At 56.1% G+C, this 14,651-nt stretch overlaps 1 protein-coding gene across 1 annotated transcript; it reads left to right on the top strand.

The window, feature by feature from the left end:
• The first annotated feature begins 216 nt into the window (after nt 1-216).
• On the top strand, nt 217-13,986 carry AQP1 (aquaporin 1 (Colton blood group)). The gene is made up of 4 exons (XM_054495059.2): nt 217-674; nt 10,522-10,686; nt 11,020-11,100; nt 11,906-13,986. Exons 1-4 carry the CDS (start codon nt 291-293, stop codon nt 12,083-12,085), a joined length of 810 nt encoding a protein of 269 aa, XP_054351034.1. The 5' UTR covers nt 217-290; the 3' UTR covers nt 12,086-13,986.
• The last annotated feature ends 665 nt before the right edge of the window (nt 13,987-14,651 follow it).

Below are 14,651 nucleotides of genomic sequence, written 5' to 3'. Positions count from 1 at the left end.
TGCCTGCCTCCTTGGGCTGGGCAGGGCTGAGGGCGGAGGGAGAGAGAGAGAGAGAGGGAGGGGGAGAGGAGGAAGGAAAAAGTTGGCAGGCTGACAGCAGAGCCGTGTCTGCATCCATCCAGAGGAGGTCCGTGTGGTGTGGGGCGGGCCAGGAGCGAAGAGAGGCCTTCCTCCCTTTGTGCTCCCCCCGCCCCCCCCGGCCCTATAAATAGGCCCAGCCCAGGCTGTGGCTCAGCTCTCAGAGGGAATTGAGCACCCGGCAGCGGTCTCAGGCCAAGCCCCCTGCCAGCATGGCCAGCGAGTTCAAGAAGAAGCTCTTCTGGAGGGCAGTGGTGGCCGAGTTCCTGGCCATGACCCTCTTTGTCTTCATCAGCATCGGTTCTGCCCTGGGCTTCAAATACCCGGTGGGGAACAACCAGACGGCGGTCCAGGACAACGTGAAGGTGTCGCTGGCCTTCGGGCTGAGCATCGCCACACTGGCGCAGAGTGTGGGCCACATCAGCGGCGCCCACCTCAACCCGGCTGTCACACTGGGGCTGCTGCTCAGCTGCCAGATCAGCATCTTCCGTGCCCTCATGTACATCATCGCCCAGTGCGTGGGGGCCATCGTCGCCACCGCCATCCTTTCAGGCATCACCTCCTCCCTGCCTGGGAACTCGCTTGGCCGCAATGACGTGAGTGGGGTGTCCCTGGGCTTGGGGGGTTCTAGAATGTTGCTGAAAGGCACCGGTTCCATCCTCTGCCCATTGTGCAGATGGGGACACTGAGGAACGGAGAGGACAAGAGGTTGCTGGAGGTCACGTAGAGAGCTGGGGGGAAGAGCTGGGGCTGGAACTCAGCTATGCATGCCTCCCAAAGCCTGTTTTCTGCCAGGCACTGTGGGAAGCTGAGATCCAGAGAATAATGGTCTTGCCAATGTCCCCTGCAGGGCATCTATTATGGGGAATAAGCTTGGCCAGCAGTTCCTCGCCCCTTGGCTGTAGCTTTTTGGCCCTTCTCAGTCCTGCCTGTGCCGCCAGCTCCTTCCTCCTGCAGCCCTGCACACCGGGGAAACTTTGCCCGCTGTCCCCAGCCACCCTGAACCAGATGCCCAGCCCGTCTGCAGCTGGCTCTGCAAGTGTGTGAGCAGGACTCCCTCAGGGAGCCCCCCACATTCACACAGGTTTCCAAACAAACCACCTCTAGGAATCAAGAGAAAGGCCCTCTTCCACTCTTTTGCGCCTGGGAATTAGACAAAGATAAGAGAGTGAAAACACTCTCTGGGGCTGTTTGAAGGCAGTTTTCCTGGATTACAGTATGGGCTGGGGAGCAAGCGCTGGGCTCCATGGTCTCCAGGCACTGAGAGGTGTGGCGTGTGTGCGCACGTGCGTGTGCGTGTGTGTGTGTGAAGGTGTGTATGTGTGCAGGTGTTTGCCAGCATGAGTCTCTGTGCTTGTGTCAACTGTGTGCTTGTTTGTGCTGCTGTGTAAGGGTGTGTGGGAGTGAGTTTGCAACACGTGCCCATGGCTCCTGGCTTGAATGGGGTCTGGACTGGGGTCACTAATGACAAGCAGATGCTGGTGACTAGGTGGCAGCTGTGGAAAAGAATGTCTCCTGGGCTGCTTAGCATGGCAGATTGGCCCTGGTGGCAGCCGCCTGCTGTCCCAGACACGGCCTTTCCCAGCTCTTCAGACAAGTGCAAACTCAGGCCGGGCTTGGGCCATAGCAGGGGACGATTTGGCCCGAGATACTGAGGAAGGCTTGGAGGATGTCTCTGAGGGCCCAAGGGACAGGTGAGCAGGCTTGGGGGTGCCCTTACAGGGAGGGAGAGAGGCTAAGGAGCAGAGAGGAGGACTCGTCTAGAGAGATGAGGCTAGCGGGGCTGTGGGCAGGGCATGTGGGTGTGGGGACGGTGTGGGCCATCTCTGAGGGCACCTCAGAGATGGCAGATAGTGATTACAGCAGCTGTCCTCTCGCCTCCCAGCCAAAGTTCAGATCCTGCGGCTGGCAGCCCGGGAGAGGCTAGGTGAAGGTCTGGTGCAGAGGGCAGCTGGCTCAGCCTGGCCATGGGGGGCTTAGCACTTTTGTGTCACAGTGACACCTCACCCAACCTCCTCTGCAGCCATCCTCTGCTCGGCCCAAGATTGAAGATTAGCTCCGTGGGCTGGAGTTTAGACTTTAGCCAGTTTAGACGTGGCTGCAGGGGATGTACGGGACAGAGCTCAGGCGGGCCACATCAAGCTCTACCCCCCCAGGCCTCAGTTGCCAGTGGGGGCAGAGCTTGTGGCCTCAGGGAGTTCCGCTGGGTAGGGTCAAGCTCATACTGAAGCTTGGCTGGGGATGATGGGCTAGGGGAGCGTCCCTGTAGGGGAGGGGATGTGATTCCCAGGCTTTCTGGCCCCGTCTCTTCCCTCCCATCTCACAGGGCAGAACCTCTGCACCTGCTGGCGAAGGCTTCACCCTCTAGTATGCGCATCCGAGGCAGAGGCGGGAGGGTGGGCCCCTTCTATGCCATCTGGATCAGAGGCCACACCCGACTCCTGTGCCCCATTCCCTCCCTAACCTTCATTTTTTATAGTCACCCCAATACTTGGGCTGGGCGTGTTGCAAATGGGAGAGAAAGAGGAGCAGCCTAGTGTGGGGGCTGGCGCTGGGCTGAGAGGCAGACACCTGGGTTCAAGACCTGTCCGCTGCTAACTTGTTGAGCTTCTTTGGAGCTGCGGACCCTGACCCTCGAGAGGGGACTTAGGTCTTGTGACCTCACAGCCACACCCAGACAGCCAGCTCACTTCATTGATTTGAGCTTATCACCCATCCCACAAAGGCTGGCTAAGAGCAGCCCAGCAGGGGCAGTGCTGAACATAAGGGCGCTAAGCATGATGGTGGGGGCTCAGGGGCTGTCCTGTCCCAACAATGGAAGGGTGGGGTTCAGGACCTCAACTCTGGGCCTAGAAATAGAGAAGGTACCCCCCTAAGGCCTCCCGTCAGACACTGGCCCTGGAACTGGAGGGACATCAGGAGTGGCCTGGATGCCTCAAGAGGAGCTGGGAACAGTCTGGGCAGCAGGTGACACACTCTCCTTCATGACCTGGGGTAGGCTCCTGCAGCCTCTCTGGCCCTGAGCCCCACCCCGGCCAAAACCTGGGTGGGGCAAGTGGTTGGCATGGAGATTTCCAAGGAAAACAGAGAAAGATGTGGCAGGAAGTGGTTGGGGTGAGTCAGGGGGTGTCCCTTCGGGACATATTGGGGACAACTTTCTCCTGACTGAGTCAGGGCTCAGGATACGCCCTAGAGAGACCGTGGGCCTCCATCCAGCCTGCAAGGTCCCGGCTAGTTCTAAGAGCCAAATACCAATTTTGGCCAAGGGTGAGAGGCTCTGAGGCTTGGGGACACTCTCGCCTGTCCCTGTCCTAGCTCAGCCACTAACACCATGTGGCATCACACAACAGACTGGCCTGTGTGGCCCTAGTTCCTGTCTATGAGATAGGGACATAGCAGGGTGTGGCTGGGCTCTGAGAAGTAGGAGATGCTGATGGACTCAGGATTCCTGGCATTTGCTGGCTTTTTTCATTCTTCTGCTGTCTGGTCTGCTCAGCCGGCTCCCTGCAAGCATGACCAGGGACTGCTGGGTGCTCAATGCAGGGCTGGGTTAGCCCGGCTCCCTCCCCAGAGAAGCCCACAGCCCTAGGTCAAGATAAGCCAGTGCCCAGCTGCCTGTGATATGAAGCAGGAGGCAGATGCGATAAGAGGTGTCAGGGCGGGCCCGGGAACTTTTGAACTTAAGGGGTGGGAGGGCCAGGAAGGCATCAGGGAGGAGGTTTCGTAGGAGCCTGAGTGTGGAGACACTCCAGAGGGAAGGGGCAGAGGGACTGTGTGAGCACAGGCTAGGAGGAGGTGGGGGCCGTGGTGCGGGAGTTGTTGGGTATGGTCAGGCTGGGGGTGCATGGGAGGAGGGTGGTGAGGGCTCAGGATTCGGGCCAGGGGCTGCATCCGGGGGAAGGGGTCTGGATTCCCAGAGCCTGTGATTTCAGCCCGCTGGGCTCAGGCACAGGGCAAAGCTATCCTCTTTGGGGTCTTCTCCCAGCCCTGCTAATTCCGGGCCTGACTGCTCAAGAAGTGTTTCTGCCTGCAGCATCAGGGGCCTGACTGAAGCCCTAAGCTCTCCCCTTTATCCCGTTTTTCTGGGCTTCAGTTTCCCCAGCCATAGAGTGAGAGGCCCCTTCATGCCACCAGTTCTCCCGGGGTCGCTGCTGCCTCCTCCAGAGCTCAGGGGAGGGCTGGGGAAAGGAAAGCAGAGTTTCCATGTCCCTGCCCAGCCCATCCTGCCCAGGGAGGGGCTGGGGGCTGGGTGGTGATGCCACATCTGGGACATATAATTACTGTTTCCGCCAGCCCCAGATGAGGGGGAGGGCACAGAGATGGGGCGGGAGCTTTGTGGTGGAGACTTCCCTCACCATGGAAAATCCTGACGCTGCTTCCCCTTTAGGGCCCTCAGAACAGCCCAGCCGGTCCCAGTGTTGCCCACCCTGATGCTTGGCCCTGACTGGGACTTGCCCTGGGAACTCTGAAGGGGCCATGCTTTGAGAGGGGACACGGCCCCCTGGGATGCCTGTCTGAGGGGCTCAACCCCTGCTCAACACTCCCAGGCCACAGCCTCCTGTCACACCTTGCCTTCCCTTCTCCACCCCAGGCAACCTTCTAGCAGCGTGAAGTGGCCATTAGCTCACTGCAAGCCAATTCCAGATGGTGCCCCCACTTAGTCTAGGGTCCCTACCCAGCAGGGGCCATGGCCCTTACCTTCTGGAAGCACCAACAAGTCTGGAGTCTCCTGAATGGCTGGGATCTGAGCCCTCACACCAGGAGGTGAAGGCAGGAAAATGCTGTCTGCGAGGCTCTGCAAGTGGCCAGGATCCCCTCAGTCAGGGCTTCCCCCTGGGGACGAGAGGGGCTCCTTGCCCACATGGAATGGTGCCCAGGGGGATCATGAGGGGCTGTCTTCACTCAGCCAGGAGCTACAGTTCAGTGGGGTGGGCAGACTCTGAGGCTGAAATCTCCAACTTAAAAGATATCCGGAAAGGCTGGAAAATGCCCCCGGCCCTTTCAGCAGCTCCTTTCAGTGCCTGCAATCTCTCTGTCAGGGCCCCTTGAAAGGCAGATTTCTACTCAGTGTAAAGAAGGTTGTTGTTGATATTGTTGTTGACAGGAAGAAGGGGCTGCCTCTAAGTCAATAAGCTCCCTGCCATTAGGGGTGTGCAAGTAGACGCTTTGTGGTGGGGAGGCTGCTTTGGGGGTGCCAATCTATGCGGGGATCCAGTGGAGTGGGTGACAGGTTCTGCAACATAGGCTTTGTGTTACGCTGAGATCAGCAATTCTGATGGCCTGCGGGGGATCCTGTGCTTAGGTTTCTGGATCTGGGGCTGGAAAGTGACCACCCCGATGTGAGGCAGGAGGCACTTTTGGAGACTGCCTGGGGCTTGAATCTGGGCCAAGGCCTACGTTTTACTGATGGGGAAACTGAAGCCCACAGAGGCATGGAGACTTGTCAAGGTGGCACTGCCTCCTAGCCCTTGATTGTTCCTGCTGCTCCAAAGTGTACACACATGGCACAAACACAAACATGCACACACATGTGCTCTCACATGGGGGACACACACACATGGTACACAAAGCACATTCTCAAGACTGGGTGGTCCCACTCAGACTCTGGGACCCAAGGAGGGTTGGGCGGGGGTTCCTCAATGGAGCCTTTTCCTCTCCCTGCCCTGGAGTTAGGAAAAGAAGGAGGGAGGGAGGGAGGGAGGAAGCCATTGCTTTGTGTATTGTTTCTTGTCAGGAAGATGAAATGGCTTCTGGGAGCAAATAAAGGGCTTGTTGAGACCTGCTGCTTTCTCACATGGGGGGCTCATTTTTTTCTCTTCTCTTCCCTCTCTAGCTGGTAGTGGCAGCTGTGTGGGTGTGACACAGGGAGACAGTGAGGCACTCAGAAGTGTCATCAGACATACCAGTGCAAACACACAGCACGGCCTCCAGGACCTCATGTCCTGCGGAGATGCCTGTATGATATAGCTGTTCCCAGGGAGGCCGAGGCACTTGGTCAGTACCTCATCAGTTGATGAAAAAGTGTGCATTCTCTAATTCAGGGATACAGGGTTTTCATATTTTCTTAAATCAAGCTTGTTAATTATGGGGTTCAAACCCTCCCTGATCATGTTATTGGTAGTTTTTGGCGGCTTCATTTATTCTATACATTTCTAATAGAAGATTCTTAAAATTTTTCACTCTGGTGGTAGGGTGATCCAGTCCTCCTTGTAATTCTGTCAATTTTCCCCTCATTTGTTTTTAGGCTATGTTGTTTGGTGCATACAAGTGGGGGATTTTTGTAGTTCTTTTATAGAATTTTTTTTTTTTTTTTTTTGAGACGGAGTCCCACTCTGTCGCCCAGGCTGGAGTGAAGTGGCACTATCTCTGCTCACTGCAAGCTCCGCCTCCTGGGTTTACGCCATTCTCCCACCACAGCCTCTCGAGTAGCTGGGACCACAGGCCACCACGCCCGGCTAATTTTGTTTTTGTATTTTTGTAGAGACGGGGTTTAACCGTGTTAGCCAGGATGGTCTCGATCTCCTGACCTTGTGATCCGCCCTCCTCGGCCTCTCAGAGTGCTGGGATTACAGGTGTGAGCCACCGCGCCCGGCCAGTTCTTTTATAGATTTTTAAAATGTAATTATTGTGTAATAAACCACTTACAATCTAACAAAAAAGAGAAAGAGAGAGTCAGCCCTGGACACATGTGGTCATCACAGACGCAGCAGACACTTATCTACAAAGACACACAGAGACACACACAACCAGGAATACCCCCATGTCCACGTGTGAGCACCCATGGAGGAGTGACACTCTGGGGCCCACATAGGTCCCTTCACTGCCTAGTGCTGAGTCCTAGAGGCATTGGGGTGGGCAGGGCAGGCCTTGATGTCTCCTGTCCCTTGAGAACGAATGCTCAGAACCTCAGTCAGGCCTGGCTCTGGAGCCTGCTCTTCCCCAAGGCTGGGGCACCAGGGTGCCCAGGCCAAGCCAGGGGCCCCATGCCTTGGAAGCCACCCTGGATGGCCTGTCTATGGGTAGCAGGGAGGGCTTAGAGTACATTGCCTGGAGAGATCATTCCTGGGCTGCCCTAGAGCCAGGTCACACTGGCAGCCACAGAACCACCTTCTGCCAGCTCCCAAGTCCAAGCTGGGAATAGCCAGGTCCCTTGACTGGGCCTAGGAGTGGCCAGCCCATTGACCTGTGAGTGTAGGGTGGCACAGACTATGGGGCAAGGATCCTGGCTTTGCTGCATCCTCCCTGGGCCTCAGCCTCCACATCATCATCTCACTGAGCCATTGCACAGGCTGCCCTCCAGGGCTCCCAGAGGCTAATGATTGGCCCATTGTTTCCCAGCTAGAAAGTGAAGAAGACAGCCCTGGGTCGGGAAAGCATCTCTGGAGCCAGGCTGCCCCTAGCAAGGGTGGGAGTTCTAGAAAATTAGCATTCTCTGCCACTTCTATCAGCACACAGTAAGCCTCCCCTCAGAGGTGTGGGCAGAGAAATGGCAGAGGTCCCCCATTCTGTCCTCACCGAGCTCCCAGGCCAGGAGGAGATGCACCCACTTAGGCCTCAGGAAGATTGATTTCCTACAAGATGCACAGAGAATTCAGTGAGGGCATGGTGGGTGGGAGCAGAAGTTAATTCCAGCCAGGGATCTGGGAAGGCTTCTAGGAGCTGGTGGGGTCTGAACTGGGCCTTGAGTAGTGGGCTCACAAGGGCTTAGTACAAAATGGAGAGCTTGTATCCTTCTGACGCTTCAGAAGAAATGTGTGGATTATTCTTTCGGTAATACTTGCATTCACAAAACCCAGGGCTGCAGACAAAAGCGAGAAGACAATTGAGAATTGAGAATTGTTCTGATTCTTTTTTTTTTTGCCTTAATAAGACCTGGGCCAGACAAAACTACCTGGGGATGTGCAAATATATATATATATATATATACACACACACATACATATATATCTACACACACATATATATATGTGTGTGTATATATATATACACACACATATATATGCATGTATATATATAAAACAAGTGACTACAACGGGAACTGTCCTTGTTTAAGCAAGTTTTCAAATTTAATGGGTTGTGAACAGTAACGTACATTTTGAAGTATTTTACCTGCTCTTTCCTGGACATTGAGTTTCAACAGGCCTTTGAGTGCCCCTTTCAATTCTGAATCATCAAGTGTTTCCAGATGTAAATAATGCAAGTGTATTAGATAGTTGAAGGAAGGTTGTCAGTAGATGTTGAAGCAATCAGGGGAGCCTTCCTGGTGGTGGTGGTAGTGGGTATTGGAGAGGAAGGCTGTCAGCCCATGTGGTTCTCAGCAGTCAGGAAGGCACATTCCAGAATTCCCAGGGCAGGTGGCTGACCCCTCCCCTTCCCAAGGATTCAGAGTACAGGGCCTGGAACAGTCACCCTCTGCTCTGCCCACTTTGCATGAAAAGCATGTTGTCTTTGGGTAGGGGCTGGGGCTCTTGCACCTGGTTAAGAACTAGAGGAGATGAGCTCCTTCTGGTCACATCTGTGAGGGATGGGGCTGGGAGGGTTCTCCAAGGTGGGAGCCACTTAGAGCGATGACTCCATTAATCATCAGGGAAGGGCTGGTTTCAGGACTTCTGCCAGCTAGCAATTAGGCCAACCCTGGAGATCAGAAGAGAGAGGAATACAAGGAGCTGTGAACTTCCTGAGGGCTGAGATACAGAGGGACAGGGGCCTCACAGGTGCAAGTGTGGGTGGGCATCAGGACTAGCCGGGCTGACCTCACCAGCCTCAACCCCATTCAGCCTGTCCTAACTCTGGGCAGGCTTCTGCCAGCAGCTCCACCTGCCGTCACTCCTTCTGCCTGTCCCCAGATCCTGCACACACGATGAGAAGAACCAAAACAAGAGTCACTACCACTGCCCCATCCCTCCTGCATCGACAACTCTTTCCAAATGCCCTGAGACAGCCCCTTTGGCCTTTGAACCTCCCAGCTGCTCTGGAGAGCAGGCATGGACAATGAGATCCATTTTGCAGATGGGAAGACTGAAGACCAGAGGGGATAAGCCATGCTTATACTGCCAGAAAGTAGAAGAGTCAGAACCTGAACACAGGGCTTCTGCCTCTTTGGCCCAACCTTGGGACAGAAAGGGAACTGGGCATTGGCCAGAGGGCTGGCGGACCTAAGGGATATAGCCCTGGGGTCCGCCAGGAAAGGCCCAAAGCTGGGGCTGCAAGGCAGGGGAGGGGATGTGAGTCATTCCCTGTAACCCAGGGCTGCAGACAAAGGCGGGAAGAGAATTGTTCTTGTAGGATGGCCTCAGGGTGGGGCTGGGAAAACCTCCAAGGTGTGCCCCCCTACCTTGGATTTTGCAAAATTCTCTATGGCCTTGGAGACACTCCCATATCCTGAGGATGGGAGCTGGGTAGTGAGTCTCCCAGCTGGGAAGTGTTTGGGTGCACCAGCCCTGCCTGGGAGAAGGCAGCCTAAGTGGCCTCATCTGGGCATCTTTGCAAGTGAGCCTTTGCTGATGTGGTCCCGCTCCCCTGTGTGAGTGCACTTAGCCCCTGGGATGGCCACAAAGCATAGTGGAAGGTGCTGGGGCTTCCTGGGGAGGGGTCCTCCGGGGGCAGCTGCATGGGGAGGGCTTTCATGACCTCACGGCAGCTCCCATTCCCTTCTCTTTCCATGAGTCATGTTTCTAAAAGTGGCCCAGAAGTAAGTGGCAGCCAGACGGTGGTGGCGGGGCCTATCTGGCCAGGCAGAGGGAGGGTGAGGCTGGGGCCAGCAGTGGGAGGAAGAAGAGAGAAGGAGAGACAGGGAGGGCAGGGCCAGAAGCAATGGGAGACAGGCCTTGGACCAAGGAAAGAGACAGGGGTGGAGAAGGAGAGAGAGAGGGTGGAGACAATAAGGGAGGCAGGCACAGAGGAGAAAGAGGGGTGGAGGGAGCCAGGACCTCACTGAAGGCCTCCTCAGCCCTGGAATTTAGATGCAGTCGGGCATGGGGTGGAATGTTCTGGACTTTTGGGTATGAAGCCATGTCCCCTGCTGGGCCTTCCCACCTTTTTGCACCTCTTCTCCTAGGAGTGCTCCTGACCATCACCTTCATGCCTGGGGCTCGCCCCTTTCCTCTGGCCTTGGTACCCCAGAATACCCTGGCCTGGATACAGCTGGATGCAAAGGCCTCAGCTCACCCCAGGCCTCTCCAGCTTCTAGGCAGAGTGGGGCCTGGGTCTAGGCAGGTATTAGGGGCTGGGCTGGAGTTTCATCAACAGCAGTGGGTGGGTTCAAGGCCTGATTTCCACTACCTGCTGTGTATGCTTGCCCAGGACCCTGTGATGGGCTCTGAAGGCCCATCTGAGGGTGTGCCCTTCATGCCTGGGCCTGGGAGGCCTGGGTATCCTTGGGGTCCTGGGACACAGTCCCTGCCTACCCTCCTCACCAGTCCTCACCACCTCTCTCCCCTGCAGCTGGCTGATGGCGTGAACTCAGGCCAGGGCCTGGGCATCGAGATCATCGGGACCCTCCAGCTGGTGCTATGCGTGCTGGCTACTACCGACCGGAGGCGCCGCGACCTTGGTGGCTCAGCCCCCCTTGCTATCGGCCTCTCTGTAGCCCTTGGACACCTCCTGGCTGTGAGTCAGGGGCCCTCCCAGATGGAGGTGGGGGAAGGGAGGGCGGGGGCTGGTGGGGTGCCCTGCCATGGGCAGCCAGTGGGACTCCCGACAGGGCTCTTGCCATTGGGTGGAGGATGGCGGGTCAGCACTGGGGGCTGGGGGCAGGGTCCGGCCCTGGAGAGGAGCACAGGGATCTCCTGCCCAGCTTGGGGTCAGCACTCCTCTTTCCCTGGGTCTCATTGTCCCCCACCCTGATTGTTCTCTTTCTCCCTCCACCCTCTCCCTCCTCTTACTCTCTCTTCACCTGTAACTCTCTGCCTTCACCCCTCCCTCTGTCTCTTTCCCTCACAGATTGACTACACTGGCTGTGGGATTAACCCTGCTCGGTCCTTCGGCTCCGCGGTGATCACACACAACTTCAGCAACCACTGGGTAGGAGACCCATGGGGGGTGGGGTGGGAAGCTTTGGTGTCCCATGGTAAGCCTGACCCTACCCTCACAGTGTCCCTTCCTGTCCTGGAGGCTCTGGGAGACAGCCAGAGGACAGGAAATCAGGAAACTGAGGCCTACCATGTAGAGGCAGGGTGGAGTCACACTGCGAGCAGTTTCAGGCCTAGTCTCTGCCCTCCCAGCTCGGCCCTGCCCCATGCTGCCTGGCCTCCAGGTCATCCCAGCTGCGTGTTTGAAAGTGGGGCTCCAAATCCTGGCTCAGCCACTTTCGGGTTCAGCATGACCTTGCACAGTATGCTTGAGCCTTGGTTTCCTGAGCTGCGGAGGGGGATATGGTGGTGCCCACCTCTCAGGGTGGCTGAGAAGAGGAAAGGGCTCACTCCCTATCTGTAAACTGAGCTCAACACAGAGGAGGCGCTCAGTGGATTTTAGCTCTTATGGTTGTGGATGTGGATGTGCTAGGCCAGCTTTGCATTAGACAATGGTCTCTGGGGCCCTTCCAAAGCTGGGAGTGTGGGGGCAGTGGCCTTCCTCAAGAAGGGGCTGCTACTGCCCATACCTGAGCTGGGCCACGCAGAGGCAAGGAGGTGCCCCTACCACGTACTCTGGCCTGGGCCAGTTCTGAGGGGCACTGGAATCAGGATGTTAGGATTTGGCTCTCCTACCTGCCTCCATCCCAGGTGGGAGAAAACCTGTCCAACGGGGTGGTGGGCTGGGGGGTAACCCAGGGAACACTTCCCAGGGGCTTTGGAGTGGAGCCCTCTGAACACACCTGCTCTGTTCTTAGATTTTCTGGGTGGGGCCATTCATCGGGGGAGCCCTGGCTGTACTCATCTACGACTTCATCCTGGCCCCACGCAGCAGTGACTTCACAGACCGCGTGAAGGTGTGGACCAGCGGCCAGGTGGAGGAGTACGACCTGGATGCCGACGACATCAACTCCAGGGTGGAGATGAAACCCAAATAGAAGGGATCTGGCCCGGGCATCCACGTAGGGGGCAGGGGCAGGGGCAGGGACGGGGCGGGCGGAGGGAGGGGATGGGTGAAATCCATACTGTAGACACTCTGACAAGCTGGCCAAAGTCACTTCCCCAAGACCTGCCAGACCTGCATGGTCAAGCCTCATTTGGGGGTGTTTCTATCTCTTTCTTTCTCTTTCTGTTTCCTGGCCTCAGAGCTTCCTGGGGACCAAGATTTACCAATTCACTCACTCCCTTGAAGTCGTGGAGGAGGTGAAAGAAAGGGACCCACCTGCTAGTCGCCCCCTCAGAGCGTGATGGGAGGTGTGCCAGAAAGTCCCCCCCTCGCCCCAAAGTTGCTCGCCGACTCACCTGCGCACATGCCTGGGATTCTACCGTAATTGCTTTGTGCCTTTGGGCACAGCCCTCCTTCTTCTCCTAACACGCACCTTGCTCCCAATGGTGCTTGGAGGGGGAAGAGATCCCAGGAGGTGCAGTGGAGGGGGCAAGCTTTGCTCCTTCAGTTCTGCTTGCTCCAAGGCCCCCGACCTGCTCGGACTTACTGCCTGACCTTGGAATCGCCCCTATCTCAGGGCCTCAGCGACCTCCTTCTGCAAAGTGGCAGGGACCGGCAGAGCTCTACGGGCTTGCAGCCCCTAAGTGCAGACACAGCACAGGTCCAGAAGACATGGTCTAGACCAGGGCTGCTCTTTCCACTTGCCCTGTGTTCTTTCCCCAGGGGCATGGCTGTCGCCACACGCCTCTGTGTACATGTGTGCAGAGCAAACAGGCTACAAAGCAGAGATCGACAGACAGCCAGGTAGTTGGAACTTTCTGTTCCCTATGGAGAGGCTTCCCTACATAGGGCCTGCTGTTGCAGAATGAAGCCATTTAGAGGGTGAAGGAGAAATACCCATGTTACTTCTCTGAGTTTTAGTTGGTCTTTCCATCTATCACTGCATTATCTTGCTCATTCTTTCAGTTCTCTACTCCCTTTTGTCAGTGTAGACACAGGTCACCATTATGCTGGTGTATGTTTATCAATGAGCACTTGAGCTGTCTGAAGCCCAAAGCCTGAGGACAGAAAGACCCTGATGCAGGTCAGCCCATGGAAGCAGATGCCCTTGCTGGGCCTGGGGGTTTTCCAAGCCCTCAGCTGGTCCTGACCAGGATGGAGCAAGCTCTTCTCTTGCTCATGAGCTCCTGATCAGAGGCATTTGAGCAGCTGAGTAACCTGCACAGGCTTGCTGTGTGACCCCTGGCCACAGCCTTCCCTCTACATTGACCTGGAGGGGAGAGGTCAGCCTTGACCAGATGAGGTAGCTATAGTTGCAGCCCAAGGACAGTTCAGAGATCAGAATCAGCTTTGAAGGCTGAATTCTATCTACATAAGTCCTTTCAATTCCACCAGGGCCAGAGAAGCTCCACCACTGTGCACTTAGCCATGATGGCGTCAGAAACCAAGAGACACAATTACGCAGGTATTTAGAAGCAGAGGGACAACCAGAAGGCCCTTAGCTATCACCAGTGCATCACATCTGCACACTCTCTTCTCCATTCCCTAGCAGGAACTTCTAGCTCATTTAACAGATAAAGAAACTGAGGCCCATGGTTTCAGCTAGACAATGATTTGGCCAGGCCTAGTAACCAAGGCCCTGTCTCTGGCTACTCCCTGGACCACGAGGCTGATTCCTCTCATTTCCAGCTTCTCAGTTTCTGCCTGGGCAATGGCCAGGGGCCAGGAGTGGGGAGAGTTGTGATGGAGGGGAGAGGGGGCACACCCACCCCCTGCCTAGTTCTAGGCTGCTGCACACCAAGGCCCTGCTTCTGTCTGCTCTGCATATATGTCTCTTTGGAGTTGGAATTTCATTATATGTTAAGAAAATAAAGGAAAATGACTTGTAAGGTCCTTCAGGCTTCCTGTAGTTTTTCTTCTTTTGATGCTGTGTACCCACAAATGTTTCTGGATTACTCCACAAGGAAATCAGTCCACTGCTAGAGACCCAGTCTGCGGAGGAGCCACTGCCTCCCCTTCTGCCTTCAAGACCCCTGATCTCAGGCGATGGATACAGCCACACCACAGAACCCCATCTGAGGGACACAGGGTCCTGCCCCTAGTAGGAGACTTCCAGAGCCCAGTGGGATGACTTTGGAGACCTGGGGGCAGGGAAAAGGGGCAGGCTTCTGATCAGTTTAAATGGACCGATGGGAGCCATTTCTGATTCCAGAGTATGGAAGGGATGGGGGAAAGCAGGCCTGAAGTCTAACAGCCCCCTCATCCCCTCTACCCTCCACAGAGCAGGGCCCAGGGAACACTAGGGATTGCTCCACCTTCCTCCCTCCCTCCACTCACATTTGCAACCCATCTGACCTGGGCTGAGCGTCTCATGGGAGACAGACTCGCTCATCAGAGCCCAGTGCAGTTAGGGCTACTTCAGGTTGAGACTGGGACCCTGGCTCCTGACCCTCCTGATGCACACACACACACTTAGTAGTGCCAGATAATAGGGAACAGGTATCACCATGGCAGTGCGCTGAGGCAGGAAATAGTGTATGGACAGGTCCAGGGGCCCC

This window comes from Pongo pygmaeus, chromosome 6 (assembly GCF_028885625.2).
Source record: "Pongo pygmaeus isolate AG05252 chromosome 6, NHGRI_mPonPyg2-v2.0_pri, whole genome shotgun sequence".
Lineage (NCBI taxonomy): Eukaryota > Metazoa > Chordata > Mammalia > Primates > Hominidae > Pongo > Pongo pygmaeus.
Note: the sequence above shows the minus strand (reverse complement) of the source record. Positions and strands in the feature narration are given on the sequence as shown.

What these genes read in the sequence shown, in the direction of transcription:
- AQP1 (XM_054495059.2), top strand. Translation starts at nt 291, where the DNA reads ATGGCCAGCGAGTTCAAGAAGAAGCTCTTCTGGAGGGCAGTGGTGGCC. An exon ending in CCCTTGGACACCTCCTGGCT is followed by an intron (nt 10,687 to 11,019) that starts GTGAGTCAGGGG and finishes TTTCCCTCACAG; the next exon opens with ATTGACTACACTGGCTGTGG. An exon ending in ACAACTTCAGCAACCACTGG is followed by an intron (nt 11,101 to 11,905) that starts GTAGGAGACCCA and finishes CTCTGTTCTTAG; the next exon opens with ATTTTCTGGGTGGGGCCATT.